We start from the raw sequence: 21,208 nt of genomic DNA on the forward strand, positions 1-21,208 counted from the left end.
CATTCTGCTCCCACCCACCCCTACAACCTCTATTTTTAAACTTGGGTAGAATCCTCCCTCCTACTATTATCTTCCAATCAAATCTATCTGATCATCTCCTCACATACATTCTAGCATAACTTCACACACCCTGTTTCACATCCACCACTCCTATTGCTTCTATGATCTCTTCTCATACTTCAACATGGAACCCTTAAACAAAAAGACACCTTCATGGTCTTTATCTTAACAATCCTTCATCTAATCCACTATGTTACCTTTAAGCATTCTCATCTTTTCCTGTCTTTGCCTTCTCACTACACTTACACAATTAAATCCTATTAAACACCCACACTAAACCTTTCACATTCATTTTATCTACTTCCAGTTCACCTACCTATCATTCTTCTAAAACATTTCTCGCAAACTTTTCCAGCCTTCTCTAAACAGTTTTGTCTCTTATAGATATCTTCATGTCTGTAATTCACCCCAAATCTTGCTCATGATTCTGGTAACAAACTCTCTTAGCCAAAACAAGCTCTATAAAGACAAAACCTTGACAAAACTGCTTAAGTACTATCATCAGACACTTAATGCTTTATCACTCTGTGGTGACATTTGCCCAAATTCGGACCAAAACAATTAAACTACTTCCATTGTACCAATTAACCCAACTTAATCTCATCTCTTCCTCTCCTCTCTACAACTAGCACCAGTATTTTAGTACTAAATGCTAACATTAGAAGTTTTATAAATAAACTTGATGATCTTCCACAAGCCTGAACTTCTAATATATGTACTCAAAATAAACAACAAAAATAACTTGTGTGTATTGATTCTCTCTACATACCACCAGGCAATGACTTAACCTTAACTGAAGATACACTAAGCTGGTTTAGAAAACTACCACTTTTGAAACTATTGTACTAGGAGATCTCATATAGACTGGGAAGCCTGCAACTATTCCCTAGAATCTAACCCAAGTAACATGTATCGTTTCTCCCAGGTCATTGATGCCCCAACCAAAACTGACAAAAGAATAGGTAGCAAGTCATTGTTAGATTGGATACTAATGGCCAACCATAACAATGTCCAAACATCTGGCTGTTTACCAGATATCATAAGTAACCATGTCCCCATCTTTGTCCTTGGGAACAATAACAGCTTTGAGAAAAATATTTATAACAATGTTTGAAATCTAGCTTCCTCCAGCAAGGAATTGTTCATTGATACACCTCATAAATGCAACTGGACACCTCAAAAAGCCCTACCTTTTAATGATGCCATATCATATTTCAACTCTACTTTCCTATATAGTCTAAATCAGCATGCTCCCTCTAGACGTAAATGAGTAAAATCAATCCCTGTTCCATGGCTTACTAAAGCGAGCAAACAACTGATGCTTAACAGAGGCAGGGCATGGAAAATGATTTAAATATAAAACACAGTCAGCTCTTGATAATTTCCAATAGCTAAGAAAGCTAACAATGTATAAAATAAAAAAAAATGATAAAAACTACTACTATAAGCTGCAGCGCAACAACTGCAATAACCCTAGACTTTTCTGGGAATCCATCAATAAGTTTCTTAAACCAGAGCAAACCTCTACACCAACCCATCTAAATAACAATAACCCTGGCTCGATATTTAACCAGTTCAACTCCCATTTCATACAACTTGTAATTAAACTACTTAAAATCAGTCCCTCTAGTCTTATTCTTCCATATGTTCCTGAATTCAGAGCACCTCTTTCAACTTCCAATCTATTCCCATCTCTTCTATCAAGAAACACCTACTAATACTAAAACCGCTGATACTCCATCTTCAGAACTTCCTATGGTAGCTAATACTGCAGCATACAACATATCTATCCTCATTAATCACTACCTCAAACAAAGTAAAATACCTAACATCCGGAAAATTTCATATATAATCCCATTGCATAAAGAAGGCACCTCCACAGATTTCTCAAACTATAGTCTTGTTGCCATCCTTTCCCCATTGACAAAGATTCTTGAAAGATGTATTTGTACCCAAATCATGACTTACCTATCATCTTACAATCTAATCACAAATGCTCAACATGGCATTAGACCCAAATACAATATCACAACAGCCCTTCTGAGCTTTACTAACAACATTGATACAGAAAGAACTGAAGGTAACTATGTCTTCTCAATCTTTTTAGATCTATGCAAGGCTTTCAGTACTGCTGCAAACCATCAACTACTATCTGAACTCTCCATACTACATCTCTTTCAATCAGTAATATACTGGTTTTATAACTACCTCTCTGAATGACAACAAGCAGTTAAGTGGTAGCACACCTATTCATCCTTTTTCCCAGTTACCATAAGAGTGTCTCAGGGTTTCATCCTTCATCCTCTCCTATTCAATTTTTACACTACCTCTCTACACAAGGCTTCCAAATATGCCTTATTAATTCAATATGCAGATGACTCCACCCATATCTGCTCTGCCTTATCCCTCTCATCACTACAAAAAATCACCCAAGAGAACTTCTTCTCTATTGAAACTTGACTATCAAACTCTCAGCTTCTTCTTAACCCTAACAAAATGAAACTTATATTATTTGCACATAAAAGCTAACTTAAACAAACCTTTAACATCACCTCCAACAATAACACACCACTTGAACTAGTATCTTAAATCAAAATATTAGGTGTCATACTAGATGATAAACTGAAAAATGGTCATCGTATAAGCCATTTAATAAAACAAATCAAAAAGTTGGTACCCTATACAGAACCAAATATTATATTACTAATAACACAAGAAAATGTAGGACGTGTTTCTCTACTACCAGTACCATTCTATGCTTCTTCCATACTTAGCAACCTCAAATCTAATTGAATAGCCAAACTATGATCCTGCTACAACAGATTCACTAAATTTGCCACAAACCTCCCATCTTATTATTACCATTGCATTGCACTAAAAAAAATTAAAATGGCTGGACTTAGCAAATCAGCTAACTTACTGCTAGCTAATGACAGCACATACCTTAACATAGCAATCAGATAACTGCTCTATTCTCCAACATACACTATCGAAATAACTCACCAACAAAACAGTTAAGATCCAGTTCTCAGTCACTGTTAGGATCACCAAATCAAATAACTCTGCAGGTGACTCACTTTATTCCAGTTATGTCGCAAAATATTGGAATGCCATTCTGCTCCACATAAAGTGCATCTCAAACTGATCTACTTTCAAAGTTCTTCTAAAGGAGCATCTGTCTTCCCTGGCTATGTTCTTGTCATGCCTTGATTAACACCTAATCATTTTAAGTAATACTTGACTCCCTGTTTTACTCTGGACCACATCTCCTTTTTACCTTATAACTTTCTGCTTATAACTTCTACATTTCCCTCAATCCTGGTCTCCATCTTCTCTTCACCTCCTCTTCTCCTATATACCTTGCTTATATCCTCAGTATTCACCCATTTTATCCAGCCTATCAAACCGATGTTAAAATATAGTAGCCACTTCTCTAAACTTTCCCTTGGAGCACTCCTTGCTTTCCCCTGAAACTGACCTCTATACATATATTTTGCTTTCTTCTTGTTTTGGTTTTCTCTGAAATTGCCTTCTCGGTGTATACATTGTATCATATTCTACTTGGTTTCCTTTTTCTCTTCCATACCACTCACTGCATTAAACTGCATCGTTTCTTTCACTGTACGTTTGTCTGAGCTTATTTGAACAGCTCTCTTTTGAACTCATTTTTCTTGTATACATAATGTGAATAACTCAAAATTAAACATATGTTTTTTTCTCACGCATTGTATTCTGTTTTTAACATTAGTCTCTATAACTATTGTTTAAACATGTTTTTTTCTTATGTATTAACATTAATCTTATTAAATTTAAGTCATTTTTATATGGAGGTTTTCTCCTCAGGTTTTCACTGAAAAGGGTATGTATGCATGCCATCCTAGTTGGACTGGCCTATAAACAAATACTGAACAAAATAAAGAAATAAACTGTTATGGTATGATGTCTGCACAGGCCATAGGTCTGTGGAACCTAACAGCAATTAGCAAAAAGGACTTGAATCCTGACATCAGTATGAACAGATAGCAGATCTCAGTGATTTGCCAGTCTCAGCACAACATTCATCTGGAAGAGTTGTCATGTCATGAATAATAAGCTCTGCACATCTATAATGTCATAGACACATGACTGGGTACTGTTTTCATAGCTGTAGCACATTGTTATGCAGCCAGTAATATATGCATTTATGCTAGTCTATGGCAGTGATGGCATTAGATATGTCTCTGGCAGTTCGGAGGAACAGGGGTTTGTGGGTAGTGACAATATGCACAATCAGACATGCTGCAACCATTTTATGAATTATGCAAGGTGAAATAGGTGTGATAACCAGACTTACATTAAGATGTGTGGTAGCAAAGGTATAATTGTGCACATTTCTATAGATAGTGGTAAATGTGATTCATTGAATGCCATGTCTTTAGTCATGAAGATGAGCTATTTAGTGATGAATATCTTAAAATATCTCAGGCTGTTCTGTGTGGCACAGTATATTTAAAGATTTGTCACATGACACTGACTTGCTGTTCCTGGGAAATAGTGCCATCATAAGTGAAACAACCTGGACAGAAAAGATCCACAGAGACTGGAAAAGCTCCAAAGCTGAGAGTACTACGCACTTGAACAACCACTTGGTAGCTGTGGCTCACAGGTTTGTATAATGCACTTCATTATTGTACCATATACTTCACTGCATACTCTGTACAATGTCTACACACTGCTTATTTGTCCTCTGTACTGATGAGGAGATGAGGCAGAAAAATGTGTGCAAATACAAACAAACTCTGAGGGGGCTAGCATTTGTGTTTTGCACAATAAACTGCCTTGTATTCCATCTGCTCTTGGTACTTGGTCTGTACCCTTATTTGGTTCTCCTGAGCGATCATTTTGTTGTTCCTGGTAATTTTTGTTCGCTTTCATCACTCCTTTTGGTTTTTGTTCTAATTGGGGCTAAACAGATGGTATGGAAAGTACATTATTGTACCATTCCTGATTACATTTTATAATGCACAGTTGAAAGTATCATTTCAGCATATGCAAAATCATAGTTAAGATCTGCATGCCCATGAAAATGCATTTGTACATCAGCATATCTAGTGGTCATAGACCCTGCCATATACATTGTATTTGGGTTCCATGTATACTACCATGGTAATGCTATGCTGGTAGATCAAAGCCCATCTACCACAGCCACATACATATCATATGTGTATTACAGCACACAATGCCAAATCAAACCAATGGCATTCCGTATGATAGTGTAGGATATCTGTTGCCAAATTGTGGCTGTACTTTGTTGCAAACAGTAAGCACTAATGTTCAGGGTGCAGCGCTCATGGATATGATACTGTTTTAATATATTATATACGAGTAGAGTATGCCTGCACTGTGAAAAAATGTGCTAAGAGATAATGTACAAATGCTATGTTCAATATGATAAACACAGACTAGATATCCCAGCATGTACACGATACCATGTTGTTATGTTGTTCTTTTTACACACACACACACACACACACACACACACACACACACACACACACACACACACACATGCCCATACATAGTACCAGACGCAGAGACACACACACACACACACACACACACACACACACACACACACACACATGCACACACATGCCCATACATAGTACCAGACGCAGAGACACACACACACACACACACACACACACACACACACACACACACACACACACACACACACACACACAAGCAATCATGATATCCATCTCAGATGGCAGGAATGGCATGTAAATGTCATAGTATGGCTAAGTGTGTTTATCTAATGACTTGTCATCGTTTGTGTTTCATGAAGAGTATGTATGTGACAATTATGATGCACACCTGGTAGGCGATATGTGGAACAACTGCTGCTTGTGCTATATTACTCTATATTAGTATCCAATATCAACATATTCATGTGTAGGGGTATCATACAATATAGTAATAATGTGTAAACATGATGCAAAGTGTTACATGGAACATACGACTGCAGCTGCATGTCCATGTTCAGTGTTGGATATTGCACAGTATGGATATTTTGCATATTTCAATGCACTATCTGGGTGTTCTTACTAGAAAATCATTTTAAATGTACAGAGCAAGAAGTTAACATATCGCAAGTAACTAATTATTGCTTGCTTCTATTATACAACTCCTTACTAGAAAAAAAAATGTATTAACTTTGATTGAAATACTTTTGATCAGTCTGTTTTACCTCTGTAATCTTCATTCGTTCTATGTGTGTATATTAATCTTAGTTTGTTTACCTCTGTAATCTTCATGTAATCTATGTTTGTATATTAACCTTTCTGTAATCTGTATGAGGAGCTTTTCTCCCCAGGACTCCATTGAAAATGGGTTCTTCAGGCCCAATGGACTATCCTGGTTAAACAACTGCAAATAAAAATAAAAAATAATAATATGTCCTATGTGCAGCAAATACTCTGTGTGTGTGTGTGTGTGTGTGTGTGTGTGTGTGTGTGTGTGTGTGTGTGTGTGTGTGTGTGTGTGTGTGTGTGTGTATATGCATTTCTGTGCATGCATATATAGGGTTGCACTCATAGTACCTAATGCACTATTGATATAATTGATGTTGTTGCCTCTGCATGCACTACACATAACCTTCTGCACTGTGCATCTTGCTAAATGTCATTACTGGAACATCTGACTGCAACCATCATATGTGACAGCACATGTGATTTTGCTGGAAGCATGTTATGGGCAGCAGTTTTCGCACTGTTTATGGCATATGTGAGATACAGGATTGTATGGATTCTCCACATTATTGGCATTTCTGTTAAGTCTTATAGTTTGTTGCATATATCTTTGTCTGTGCCCCTGAGGATGTTACGTGTGGTAGCTACATATGAATGTAATGTCCATACGACATGCCAAAACAAAGGCAACACTCATGTTCCTGTGGCATGCATGCATGTATATTTCATTTGCACTGATGCTGGTTGTGTACAACAACCTGTGCTACCTGTACAACAAATGAGTGCTCAGCCACTGCATACATGTTGTTTAAGCTTAACTTGTTTTAGTAGTTTCTATCGGAGCTTTTCTCCCCGGGCCTCCACTGAAAATGGACATATATCCAGTTGGACTAGCCCGGTAAACAAATGTAAAATAAAATAAAATAAATGTTATGTAGTGTGGACTGATTTCCTGTAGCCACATATGAGTGGCCTTTCTTTACACATTGTGTACCATATACATCTATCAATGTCCTAGTTTGCTTGATAGTAAACAGTGCATTATCAAAAAGTAGCAATCTCTGTTCTGCCATTTTGCCAGAATACTACCTGTGTAGCGCTCTTGATGGGATACAGTTACCTCATTACAGTCTCTTTCATTATATTCTGTGTTAACACCATGCACCATAAGTGTTTTCATCTCTGTGCTGTCTATACCATGTATAAGTCTTGCTATTGGTCTTGCCTGTGTGCCTGTGGGCTCCTAGTGGCACTAGTATATATGTGCATGTGACTTGTTTTGCAATACAGCAACATGACAAAACACCATGACTTTTCATGAGCATACATTACCCAGTCCCTAGGCATACATGGTATTCTTTAGGGGGGCCTGAGAGCATTGTCTGGTTAAGCAACTTGCTCAGAATTAAACAGTAGGGAAAGAGAGACTGGGGGAGACAAACATGGGAGTACAAAATGAATGAAGCTTGTTAACAAGTTATGTTCTTTAATCTTCCATTCTAATGTGCCACAAAGGGACAGAACTCTGACTATTTCAGTTTAAGGTAATACAGAGGATAACAGAGGATATCCATGACATTTCAAGAGACCAGGGATATTAGAATAAGGTGTTAGTGAAGATGTCAACATAACAGATGGCTGTCTCCAGGTCAGTGCCTACCCAGTACTAACTAGTATGAAAACATAATGAACTGTTGTCTTGAGGTCAGTGCCTGGCTACTACTAGTCCATAGCAAACTAGGTATGACTTAGACTGCATCTCGACATGGCAGTTGCTATTTCTCATAGCTATTTATGTTAGACATACCTTGAACTGTAAGTAAGTTCCATAGGGAAGTACACTCTAAGGAAATGAAGCAGAAGGGTGTGATGAAGGGATAAGGATTAACAACCAACACTGATCAGCAGATAAAGATTTGTATGCTGTTTTTGCTTTGTCCTGGGTTTTGTACATTTGCTGCATACACAGTAACTATGACTTTTTTGTTAGACTCATGTTGTATTCCTCTATATTTGTATTTCTCATGCTATGCAGTACCTTTTTTCCCTGATGTTCACTTTTTCAAACACTGCTGCTTATATCTGCACTTAATATATCAGTCTCAACATTCTGCATGAGAATGTGTGCTGCTGTGTGACTTAGTGTGGTGGCTGACACATTTCACATGTTTGTGTACCTGCGATCAGTATATATTCACATTATTGCATTACGCATACATTCACCTGATGTTGAGTGCCCACATCTATATTATCTGGTCATGTTGTCTGCCATGTTGTGATGGATGAAACATTTCACATGTTATGTGCCTGTGTTCGATACATGTTCACATCATTGCATTAGATGTACATGCTGCATGCACTCATTTATATTGTGTGATCATGCTGTGAGACATGCTGTGATGGGCTAACATATTTCACTTCTGTGTGTCAGAGATCAGTACATGTTCACATCACTGCATTAGGTGTTCATGCACATGATATTGCATGCCTATGCATAGACTGTGTGACATTACTACTATATAAAATAAATAAATAATACATAAATATATAGGCTGTGTGTTACACATGCCCCTATCTCCTCTGGTCCTTATTCTATTGCAGACCAAAGTTCACTCATTCTTTCCAGCTACCTAGCTGTGTCTACAAAATAATAGTTTAGCCATTGTCCATATGAATGCTCATCCATGATGCACGTTATGCATGTTACAGTTTCCCCACATGTTATTTGCAGTAGATGTTTTCTCACTGAAGGGCGTGTGTGTACCATATAATGGTTAGATGCATTTAAACCACTTTTCAGAAGCCTCCATGTTGCAACATGTCCAGTGGTGCCCTTACCATGCCATGTGATGTGCACATGTGCTCCTGATACATTCTAACTTTCATTGACATTCTCCCTGTTTGTTGGCATCAAGGCACACTTCTGTCAGTATGTGCCAGCTGGAGAGTGTAATGTGATAATATGGGAATGGGAGAAATCACTTAGTGCTGTGCTGCTGTTCTGTGCACAGACCTGACTTTGAATAAGTGCTGGTGCACTGCCTTCTGTTATATGTGGCCTGTTGTTTTGTTGTGCTTTATAAGTACAGTAGCCTGCTATGGCATGGCTCTGTGTTCTATTGTAGTGCACCTCTTTTATGTCACTGGATTCCTTCTACTTAATGCTAAACTCAGCACTGTCATACTTCAACTTATCATTTTACTGTGTGGATTCACAGTGCCCCTCCCCTCAGAATTATCACTGTGTATCCATCTTGCTGCTTTAGTAGGCCGCGGTGATGCAGTGGTTAGTGTTGTTGCCTCACAGCAAGAGGTTCTCCCATTCGATTCTCAGCTGGAGTGCCTTCTGTGTGGAGTCTGCATGTCCTCCCCTCAGTTCAGTGACGTTAAAGACATGCAGGTAGATGCATGCGTGAATGGGTGTGCCTTCTTTAAAGGTTGGGAATCAGGCTGGGAACTTGGCACTGTAAAATCCACTGCCAATCATTAGCGGACTGGAGTACTGCTGTGGTGACCCCTAACCGGGAAAAGCCAAAAGTCTGTCATCTATCTTGCTTTAAAACATATTGGGTAGGTGCTCGTTGTGCCAGACATATTTTCATATATATAAGTTCTGCAAAATATTAAGAACTATTATATATGCACAGGATTCACAATCAAATCTAATCTTTGATTGCATTCTGGACTATAATTTGTATTGCAATCAATACAGTAATTCAGGTGACATTTTATTTTAGACAGAATATGGAGAAGTCTCAGATCTAGCACATTCTTTCAAAAAAAGTTAAAACTCATCAGTGCAAATATATTAATCATGTTGTTCCAAAAAGTAAACATGTTGCAATGGTATAACGTTGCTCAAGGTATTCATGTGTATCAACATTTTTAAATACATCTATAAATCCAAATACATCAATGTATAAATCTGAAAATGAGTCACCAAATTATCTGCATGGCTGTGGGAATAAATCTTTTAATGTGATGCTTGCACTGGTAGGGTGTAAGTATAAGTGATGGGTTAAAGCTTAAAGATATTCACTGATGAATTACACTTCTTCAGGGCACAAGTAAGCTCAAAACATTTTCCCTCAAGCTTGCATATGTATCTGAACATACAGAGTCAGTGCCCAGAGTTCAAGGGTGGAGAAATTAACCATTTTATGTATCTAGTCAACAAATGGAATAAATTACAATTTATTTACCTTTCTTCAATGCACTGCTTCTCCTGCAGAAGACGATCTTTGCTTAGTCCTATCTTTTCTAGCTCTTGAGTTAACTTGTCAATAGTGTTGTTTCTTTCATGTACCTTCACTTTCTCTGATACTAGCTCCTGATAGGGATAGAGAGAGAGAGAGAGAGAGAGAGAGAAATCACAGTGCATTTTCTGAGTTCCTTGGTCATCAAGTCATTACGAGGAGATCCATTGCACAGTGTTGCATTGTTTATAAACTAGGAACATGGAACAGTAAAACATATTTAGTGCCATTTTTCACACTGAATGTTGTGAATTTTAGGCACTAAAATATCTTTGAAATCAGTTAAAAAATATCATTGTTTCTAAACATTTTATATATGTTGAGGTTTTCAACACAAGTCCTAAATGTCACAGTTGACAATCATACCTGCAAATGCTTTAGATACTGCCTAAACCGTCTAAGAGGAAAATGGTCAGTGCTCATATAGCCATGTCATATTCAATAGATCAGACCATTTCATGTGTACATATGGGAATGGAAGAATTAGAATTTGAGGTAACCTGAGGTTTCCACGTACCTCTATGACCATCTGCCAACTGAAGATGTATGACTGTGCACTGGCACTTTGATAGACTTGCTCACATATGCTTATATAGTGGTTGGCTATAGCGAGTGAAAGAGGACTGGAATAGCCACAGACTACACTGGGAATTTTACTTTGCTGATGGTATCTGTGTTTGTCTTTAAGAAAGCATTGGTGGCTTATCATGTCACAAGGATGTGTTTGTGTTACACATCACCTTTATGTTTTTCTTTAAGTTGTCCTTTTCCTAGGAAACTAGTTCAAAGTGGTAGAGAGTGTTTGAGGAGTACAGTACTAAAGCAACACTCAAGCTTGACCTTTTTTTGCCATATCATGGATATAATGGTTAGCAAGTAAACTGCCCCATTACTATGTGTCATTTGGTCTTGTCCGAAAGCTATCACTTGATTTCAGATTTATCTGAAAGATTAAAATTGCCAGTACAATCAAAATGTGCTCGAGAGTATCCATGGTTCCTGTAAGGGCAATTATCTGGGAAAAATTCTGAATAAAATCAGATTTATTATACTTTTAGTTGAAACAAATAAAATGTAGAGAAACATCTTCAAAGTTGTATATAGAAGAACAAAACAAAATAATAATACAAAATGTTATGATAAAAACTGGTATAATTTGCTTTTAAACAATACAGAGTGTAAGTGCTTTCATCTTACCATGTAAGACTTCATCAGACATTATGACAGTTCTGTCAAGATGTTCAAACAATAAAAGTGAATTTCATCTAGTTACAACATTCATAGTTATCATATGACCTATCACAAGAAAACAAACGTAAAACCAAGGATACCATTAAATAAAATCTCACTGTTTCAATTATCTCTGTTTGAAACTGGCTTGAAGTTCAAATGCTCATTCAATCCTAAAATAATATTGACATTTAGCATTAGATCAAGAAATTAATGGCAAATATTTCACAAAAAGAAGCAAGTAATTCATATCACTAATATTTCAGCACACATCCTCCTTATCTAAAAACATTGTAAAAGGTTACCTTATCAGTGTTAATAGTCTTATTACTTCTGGTGTTGATTTTTTGAATGAGAGGGAGGTATTTAAGAAAACAATGTAACAATGGGTTACCTGGTACAGTTAACTGAATTTGTCGCTAATGATGCAATTTTGGATAGAAAATATATTTATAAACCTTTACGCATTGGTGGAAAGAAACTTGAACTTATTTCCAGTGATACTGTAACTGAAATACTGTTCATCTTGTAGTAGTTATAACAGTGACACTAAGAGTAAGGTTACTTTAATCTTAGACTCATCCACCATTGGACGTGTTATTTAGAATAATTAGATGATTCTGTTTTCTAACATGGAAATTAATAAAGTGATGGGGAACGCTTAATGTTTTAATAACAAGAAAAAATTAAAATAAAAAATTTCTATGTAAAATACCTTTATGGACAAAATGCAGCTATTAGTGAAGGTAATAAGGGTAAAATTTAGAGCGATGTGGAGCCTTTTCTTGTAAAAGTGAAGACATTGCAAATACATTGTGCACACAGCATTATTATTATTTGTATTAAAACAAATCAAAGTTAAGGCTATACAGGTTGATTTGGGGCCTTGAGATATTGACTATGCCCACTGGATGTACTATGCATGATAGTGTTTATATAGGTCAGACAGTTAGAAAACGTAATTCTCATATTGATGACCATGGGATTGCTTTTGCTTCCTCATTCACCTACTTGTAATCATTTCAAGAGATTTTTTTTTTTGTCCACAAGTCTGATATACAAACTGGGGGAATGGAAGATTTATTAAACTATAAAGAATATCATTGGCAAAATAGGTACCAACACTGCCTGAATTGACATATGAATTTCAACAAAGTTAAGAAAAAGATGATAATATTTATTTATTTATTTATTTATTTCATTGTGATAGTTCATTTGGTTTCAATGAATTGTGTGACAGTTTGAAATATGTTTCAAAATTTTACTATTTAAATCTGTTCTCAGAAATATTACAATGAGGTGGATAAAGTATTGTACATTAAGATGCAACTGCTTAATTTTCTTAACTTTAGATGTAAATTATATTAAAATGATTTTTTTATTTCCTTCCAACAGTTTGCAATATTTGCTGTTATTTTGTATAGTTATAAATAATACTGGACTAAAATAATGTTATCTGTAGTCAGGAAATAGTCTATAAGATAATATTTTGTTACTTCACATCAAAATTATATCCTTGGAAATTGCCATGGATCATTGGGTGAAATGTTAAATCAGAAAACATTTGACCCGATGAAGAAGAGAGAGAGGGAGAGAGAGAACACAAAGGTATTATAACAAAAAGAGCTTCATGGAATTAGATTAAGAAACCTGACTAAAATATTGCCTACGATTTGGGTCTTGCGTGCATTATTTAGGAGAGACTTGTATTTAGTTTCCAGATGCACTTTTCTTTTAATTTTTATATATAAGGTACAGCAAATGTGTGGCATAAATTAAGTTTGATAACATGCTAAAAGTAGATATCAATAACAAAAAGAAACAGTATTATGTTATAAATCAGTGTCATGACTTTGATATAAACTGCCACTGCACATATGAAAAAGCTCCATAGTCAATGAATTAAAAAAAAAGATATATATTTATAAAGCAGTGTATACACTTCAAACCACACATTAATGACAGTCACTGTTATCTGTTCACTAATGGTCCTAAACTTGATTGACACATGTCGCCCCAGTCATGGTCCCTCTGTGAATTCCCCTAGTTACATCATCGTTCACAACAGCCATTAGTTAACAGACTGTGTAACTGCTCTCATTTCACCTTCACATTTTATTAATGAATATTTTGAAACTCTTCCATTCTCTGCAGTTGCAAGACTGATGCAACAAATGCTATATGCAAGATTATTATAATAAATTCTCATAATATAAAGGTTGTAGAAGGAGAAGGGGGTAAAAGGAAGGAGCAATGCTAGGCATAAAGTGTTTGTTGTATGTTTGGGGTAGTTAGACATGTTCATACCATCTTCCATCTGTTTATCATATTTTGTAAAAAAAAATGTTAGTGGCATGACAAATATACAGCTTTTCCCTGTCGGATATATTTTAGGTAATACTACTCCAGAATAAGGTGATACTGTTAAATCTACTAATTATGAACAAATCTGTTGACTGTTTTATTGAAGTCTATGTGCATTTACACAAAGCAAGTGAGAATTACAAGTAAAAAAATTGCTAACCTCAATGGTCTTAAATTTAGTTTTTATCACTAAAATGTATTACAATTTGAGATGAATTACAGTGTACCCCTTAAAGGTCTACTTTTCACTGTTATTCTTTCAGCATGTCAACTCTGATATCCACTCTGTATATAATGCATGTACAGATATTGTATTTTGTTTGTCATGTATCTATTGCCTTTATACCCGCAAGGCAACTCTGATATTCACTTTGTATATAATATATATATATATTTATTCCATTTTGTCATTCACTGTGTATATAATGTCATTTATGTATTATGTTTACTACAGGCTGGGCTGAGAATTAAATATGTCCAATGGTTTACAAATTCAAAACAAAATAAAGAAAACAATAATGCATCAACAATTTAAATAACTTCAGTGACGTCATAATTTATTTTATTTATACATTTGTTAACCAAATAAATGCACTGCTCAAGATCCCTTGTGTTAGACTGTGCACTAGTAAAAGTAACAAACAAGTGATATTAAGTTTTAAAGGTGGAGTCTATTAGGTTTGATTAAAAGACTGGGTGTAAAGGCTGATGTCAGAATGTGATGTGTGAGGTACACTATGATACCTTCGAAGTGCAGAGATAGGAACAAAGTTGGCGTAAGAAAGAGCGAGATAAGATAGAATGGATTTGGAGCAATGGACATAAGTGAAGAGAGAAAGGATAGTGAAAGTAAGATAACGGTAGAATAAACGTGAATGTAGAAAAGGAGATGGAACAAAGTGGTGAAGTATGGCTGCTGGAAGAGCAAGACATTTATGGGTCAATACATACAGTGGATGAAGAAAGAGGCACAGTTAAAAAGAATACGCTTTGAGTTCTACTTTTTATCTCCCCAGTGATCTTATCACTGCCCAACAGCTAGACTGCAATGTCTAACCACCACGTTGACTGCTGCACAATACAGAAAGCTATAGTAAGTTTTGAAAGTGTTTTTGAAAAGAGGTTCTGTCCTGCGTAACTTCCTGATGTGTTGGCTTTACCCCACACCCTGATTACTAAATATATTATAGTAACTCAGATTAGAAGGAATATTATTTATTTCCTTTTGCTCGGAGTAGGCATAACATCAGAATCAGCGTACTTAGTAATCGAGATGCAGGTGTACCTTCCCCACACTGGGGTGCATGAGGTATAGTTCCCTGCAAAAAACAATTACTGAAGAGATGGCAAGCAATAGATCTTTGCAACTATATGGTCAGTCAGGTGGGTAATGTTAAGATCTTTGCTGAGATATCAAAATAAATCTGACCTTGGTTATATGTGAAACAAGTGATGAACACCAAGAGCAACATTCTCCCCTTCATAAAACAAATCTTAAACAATTATGTGAGTAACAGAAATGTGTGAGATAATTAATTTACTGCACAGCATGCATAGGCTTACATAGCTTATTAAGTAGAACAGATGACCAAGGATCTCTCTACCAGTTTAGGTATTTGAATACTACTAAGGGAATGCATACCTTACATTGTAATACAGCAGTTATGGAACAGATATATATGCATTGTAAACATGTCCCCGTTTTCTTTATAATGTGATTGTTTCATGAATTATCTCTGAAAGTGTAATGTTTTTACTTGATAAGGTAATGACACATCAGAGCACCACACCAACTGCTTGTGCATTGTCACTACCCAAACCTGACAATCTGTGTGATCACACCAAAATCTAGCAATAAACAACAGCTGTTCCTGGAGGCTGAGCTGGCCACACTTTGCAGGAATATACAGAACAGATGTAAACTTATTCATGTTTAAAATGGCTAAGCAGGTGATATAAAATAACTACAACTTATTTTGCATGTAAAAATTGTGATGGTTATTTTAAATGTCATCTAAGAATCCAGGTGTCTGTTCATTTCAACAGGCAAAGGTTAACATGTTATTGTCATGCAATGGGGGGCCCACAACACAGCTCTCTTTGACTTCTTATCTCTCAGGATAATGTCATAAATGTCCAAACTAGGTAATTAAGTTTACAAAGGAGAGCTGACACACTTAGTAAATAAATTATAGAAATTAAAATTAGAAGTACAGTATTACTTGCATCATCAAGCCATATATTATGAAGGCAAAGAGTTCTCATGTCTAATACTTTTAAATTAAACACATTTTTAGAATTTTACAAGTTATTTGAATATTTTCACTATGTGGAGGCAAGACTACATCTGCTGTTTTAATAAAATATATCTGGTAACTTTGTATTGCTCTGTTGCAAATCTAATTAAAGGAGCCATTCTCTAAAATTAACTTATATGAAATAAAGACAGACATATGATAGCCTATGACTAGTGTTTGCTGCAGAATGCAACAGTTGCCCCCTATGGTTCAAAGTTTGTGCAAGGTAAGCCTATTTGGTATCAATAAAATTTTGTGAATCTCCTTTTAGCACACTGCTATCAGAAGTCACTCTATATTCTGCAATTACTAGATATTTCACCAGAAGCTATACCACTCATAGGATATGTCCCCGTGCCACGTACAGCAATAGCTGCTGTACAGTGGTAATAGGGATTGTGCTGATATGAGGAATCTTTCAAGTTGTAAGCTGCCTGCATTTCTCAGTGTTTTACCCTTTTTGTATATCACCTTGCTTAAACTAATTTCATGCCTTTTTTCACCTGGCTACTGAGCATAAACTTGTGACCTATAATTAAATCAAACCCAAGTATATTAAGAATAATTGTCCCCTTTTAATTTCCTTTATTCTTGCCTTTGGAAATATATGTGTATGTAAAGTTTCGTGAGAATGTGAAACTGAATCTCGCCTTACCTCACGGAGGCTTAGCAATGTTTTTTTGTCAATAGCTGTTTTGTTGAGTAATTCCTTAATTTCCTTCTCCATTTCTTTCAGCTGCCCATCTAATTCTTTTAACTTGCATATCTCCATGGAAAGTAGCTTATTTTCTTGTTCTAAGCTAGTGATTCGGAGAGTTTGTTCGTCTAGGGTGGAGTCCTTTACATCAATTTGCTGACGCAGCCGACCTTTTTCTTTTTCTAGATGTTTTTTGTCCTTTTCTGCCTGCCCAAGTTCAAACTGAAGAGTTTGTTTTTCTTGCTCAAGATGTCTGGTATTTTTCTTCTGTTCTTCTAGGCTTTTCTGCAAGGTCTGAATTTCATTTTCTTTTTCCTGTAATTCAGATTCACGTTCTTCAGCTTTCTTTGTCATTGTCTCTAACATTTTTTGGCCCTGCTGGTTCTCAACTTGGAGATTAAGATAGTTCATCTCCAACTGTTCACCTTTTCTGGCAGAGACTTTCAAAAGTTCTAAATTTTTCTTGAGTTGTGACTTTTCTTTTTCTAGCTCCTTGTTCTTTTGGTCAAGCTGATTCATCATTTCTGCTTCCAACTTTTGTCTTCCCAGTGCTCTTTGTAACTGCAGACTCTCCTCTTCTAACTGTCTGTTTTCCTGCTCCAGAGCCTCCAGCTGTTTTACTTGAAGTTCAAAATCTTCCAAAGATTGTTTAAGTTTTGCATTTTCTGATTCTAGTTCTAATGTCTTTTCCTCAAAAAGTGCAACCTTATCACACATTATTTTCTGATCCACGATCTTTTTCTGAAGTTGTTCATTTACTTTCTCAATGCGCTCAAGCTCCTGTTCGATTGCAGAGCCTTTTGACACCTTTTCTTTCAACTCTTGTACATCTCGTAAGAGCTGTTTCTTATCAAATTCTAGTTTGTTCATCTTAACACTAGTATCCATGATAGTATCATGAAGCACTTTATTTTCTTTTTCAATATCTTTTACTCTGGCATCATTGCTGATCTGAGATCGCTGCCTGGTGGATTCCAGTGTCTGAATCAAGTGCTCATTTTCCATTTTAAGATCTAAGACCTAAAAGCAAATATAGATAAAACAAAAATAAATGCATTAGAAAATAAGCAGGTCACTTTTAATGCCCCCCCCCCAAAAAAAAATATATCAGTAGAGTTTAAGCATGGCTTAAAAGTGATATACATAATTATTCTGTTCAATCTAATTGCTGTTTAGCATGCATTTTAACACCAAAAGTGAATAGGTACATTTCTAAACAATATTTAGATTTACACATTTTTTACTTATAGGTTCATAGGTAGTTACTGAGCATGGAGTCCAAGAGACCATTGAGGAGCTTAGACCAGTTTCCCATCTGCCCCAGGCACTGTCTGGTTAAGTAACTTGCTTCAGATTGCACCTGTAATACTGTAGGCAAATGGAGGCTGAGGAATCAAATCCTGTACCGCAGAAAGCAGCTTGTTAACAGCTCATAGCATTCATCCACTACACTAAATACCTGGATTATAACAATATATAATTTATTTTATTACCAAAACATACACAATTCAATCATAATAGCCTTATTCCTAGTAGAAAGTGAGATGGCCTGAAATGGGGAGGAAGTCTGCACATTTTGTTATATTTATTTCTTTGTCTTCATTTTTTTTGTCCCTGTAGCTGGCTGGGTTCCTTCTTCCTCACTTGAAATTTCATAGTAATGTACTCGATCTCAGCAGCTAGAAAATGCAGAGGTTTTCCTGTGACTTCTAGCAATCCTGTGACTATCTTCGCTCTTAGAAACATTGGAGAACACTAACACTTATGGATACATGCCTGAACAGTAAATCTGCTGTTTCTGTAGTATGTACTTTCTCTGCTGCATCACTCAGAAATTTAACTTTAAATGGTTAAAGAAGTTACATAATAGTTCCTTGTAAGAGTAGTAAAATAAAACTAGTACTGTCATGCAAATTTACTTTGCTGCTTGCACTGCTGTTTAGCATGGGACTATATTACCTTATCGAGCAATGAAAAGAGCAAACACTCTTTCAGTGATCCAAAAAGGTCGAAACCCCTAAGCAGCGAAGACATGGACCATAATTTTTTTTCCCCAGGGGAAAAAAATCAGTGGGCCATCTTCAGGACTTTGCCATTTCCTCCACTATGATGTGATCTCGGAGTTGGTTTAAGAGGTTTTACTTTCCAAAGGAAAAGGAAGCTCTGGTTTGGTGTACTTGGTATTCAGCCTCAAATTTTAATGGTACATTTTGATGGTCCTGCCTTATTAACAAATGTAATGAAAATAATTTTTTTTTTACTATGAAAAAGATGCCAGAAGGAAACATTTCCAAAAGTTGTTCTGATATAGATAGAAAGAGTAATGAAAGTTGTCAAATATATTTGGCTGTCTCATAAAAGATTTGCCCCTAAATTTCCAGTCAATATATTGTGCAGAATTTCAAAATGTCAGGCAGCATATTATATAGTTATATATTTATATATGTAACACAAAAATGGACAGCTACCTTCATCCACTAAAAGTGAAAATACCTAAATAGGAATGCCAATCAGAAAATGGAATTACTGGTAAAAATGTACCCGATGCTAGCTATTTAAAATGACTGAAAATAAATTAGCTAACCATAATTAAACTAAGAAAATGAATCATAACATAATACCCTACTCAATGCATCAAAAATGAATTGATGCTAAAAAAGAAAGAAACAAAAGATTAAAAATTAAGACAAAAATAGGCTGCAAAGCCACACATGATAACATCCTACTTGTACAATTAAGGCATCCCAAGGAAGCAAATGAGAAAACAAATATAACATTAAAAAAAAATCACAAAAATGGATAAATGAAATTCATAGGCCCTGGCCTCTGTGCTTTATGAAATGCCTTTACTGTAGGAATAAAGAACTTGGTTTATGACTTGTGGTATAGTGTTGTGTATGTATTTTGCAGTTTTAATATAAGTGTGTGTGTGTGTGTGTGTGTGTGTGTGTGTGTGTGTGTGTGTGTATGAATGAAATATATGGTTAGAGTTTATAATGCTGACAGTGGGAATTGCAATATCAGTATGTCTACATTTTTTTCTGTAAATGCAGGTAGGTAGTTGTTAGGGGTGGGAATGTGTTTGGTGAGCGTATGCAGGTTAAGGTTAGTGTAACGGATAGGTAAGGGGATAGCTTTTGTGTTGTGTATGTGTGTTGGTGCCTGTGTTTGTTTGACCTTGTCTTGTGTAATGGTAGTATTATGGAGAGGGTTTTTATAAGGTAAGGTGCAGGGCTAGGGTAAGGGACAGAGCTTGGTTAGGGTTACCTTCAAATCCCTGCACCACCTTACCAATGATTGCCAACCCCCCCCCCCAAATTTAACCCTGTACCATACCTTAGAAAAAACCCTATTTGTACCACTATCATTACTTTGGCAAACTAAACCTTATGGTGTTGTTATGGTCTTGTGGTTTTGTTTGTTTTATTGCTTTATTTTACTTTATTGACTGAAAACTGGTTGCAAAAGTAGACTATTTATGTTTTGTGATAAAGTTTTTTTGGTTTTAGGTATTCTTTGTAGGTATTTTGATGTTTTGGTATTACGAACTGTCTGGATTTATGTAGTAGTGTTTTGATTATTGGCACTGTGATGTGTTTGTATTTTTAAGTATATATATATATATATATATATATATATATATATATATATATATATGTGTGTGTGTATCTATTTATATATATATATATATATATATATATATATATATATGTATATGTATTTATATATATATATGTGTGTGTGTGTGTGTATGTATCTATATAATCTATATATATATATATATATATATATATATATATATATATATATATATATGGTTCTAGGTTATAACACCGACAGCACACAACATCGACAACGACATCACCGACACTACATAATCGACAGCTCACAAACACGACACCACACACACTCAACACATCATTACAACAACCAATAAACAAAACAAATTCCCTGACCAAAAACCACACACACAACACAAGCACACCTAAATCCTAACAAACAAACACTAAACCTTACATACACAACTATCCACTACCTTAACCGAAACCCTAACCCTAAGGTCCGTCACTA

At 35.7% G+C, this 21,208-nt stretch overlaps 1 protein-coding gene across 1 annotated transcript in view; it reads right to left on the minus strand.

The window, feature by feature from the left end:
* The window catches only part of LOC122805298 (girdin-like), a 1,431,879-nt gene that overhangs the window by 384,017 nt on the left and 1,026,654 nt on the right, over positions 1-21,208 (minus strand). The window contains exons 15-16 of the mRNA XM_044075386.1: positions 17,096-18,157; positions 10,496-10,623 (exon numbers count right to left, since the gene is read on the minus strand). Of these exons, the coding sequence (XP_043931321.1) occupies positions 10,496-10,623; positions 17,096-18,157 (1,190 nt within the window). The remainder of the gene's footprint in view (positions 1-10,495; positions 10,624-17,095; positions 18,158-21,208) is intronic.

Source organism: Protopterus annectens, chromosome 6.part1 (assembly GCF_019279795.1).
Source record: "Protopterus annectens isolate FY-2018-M chromosome 6.part1, PAN1.0, whole genome shotgun sequence".
Taxonomy (NCBI): Eukaryota; Metazoa; Chordata; order Ceratodontiformes; family Protopteridae; genus Protopterus; species Protopterus annectens.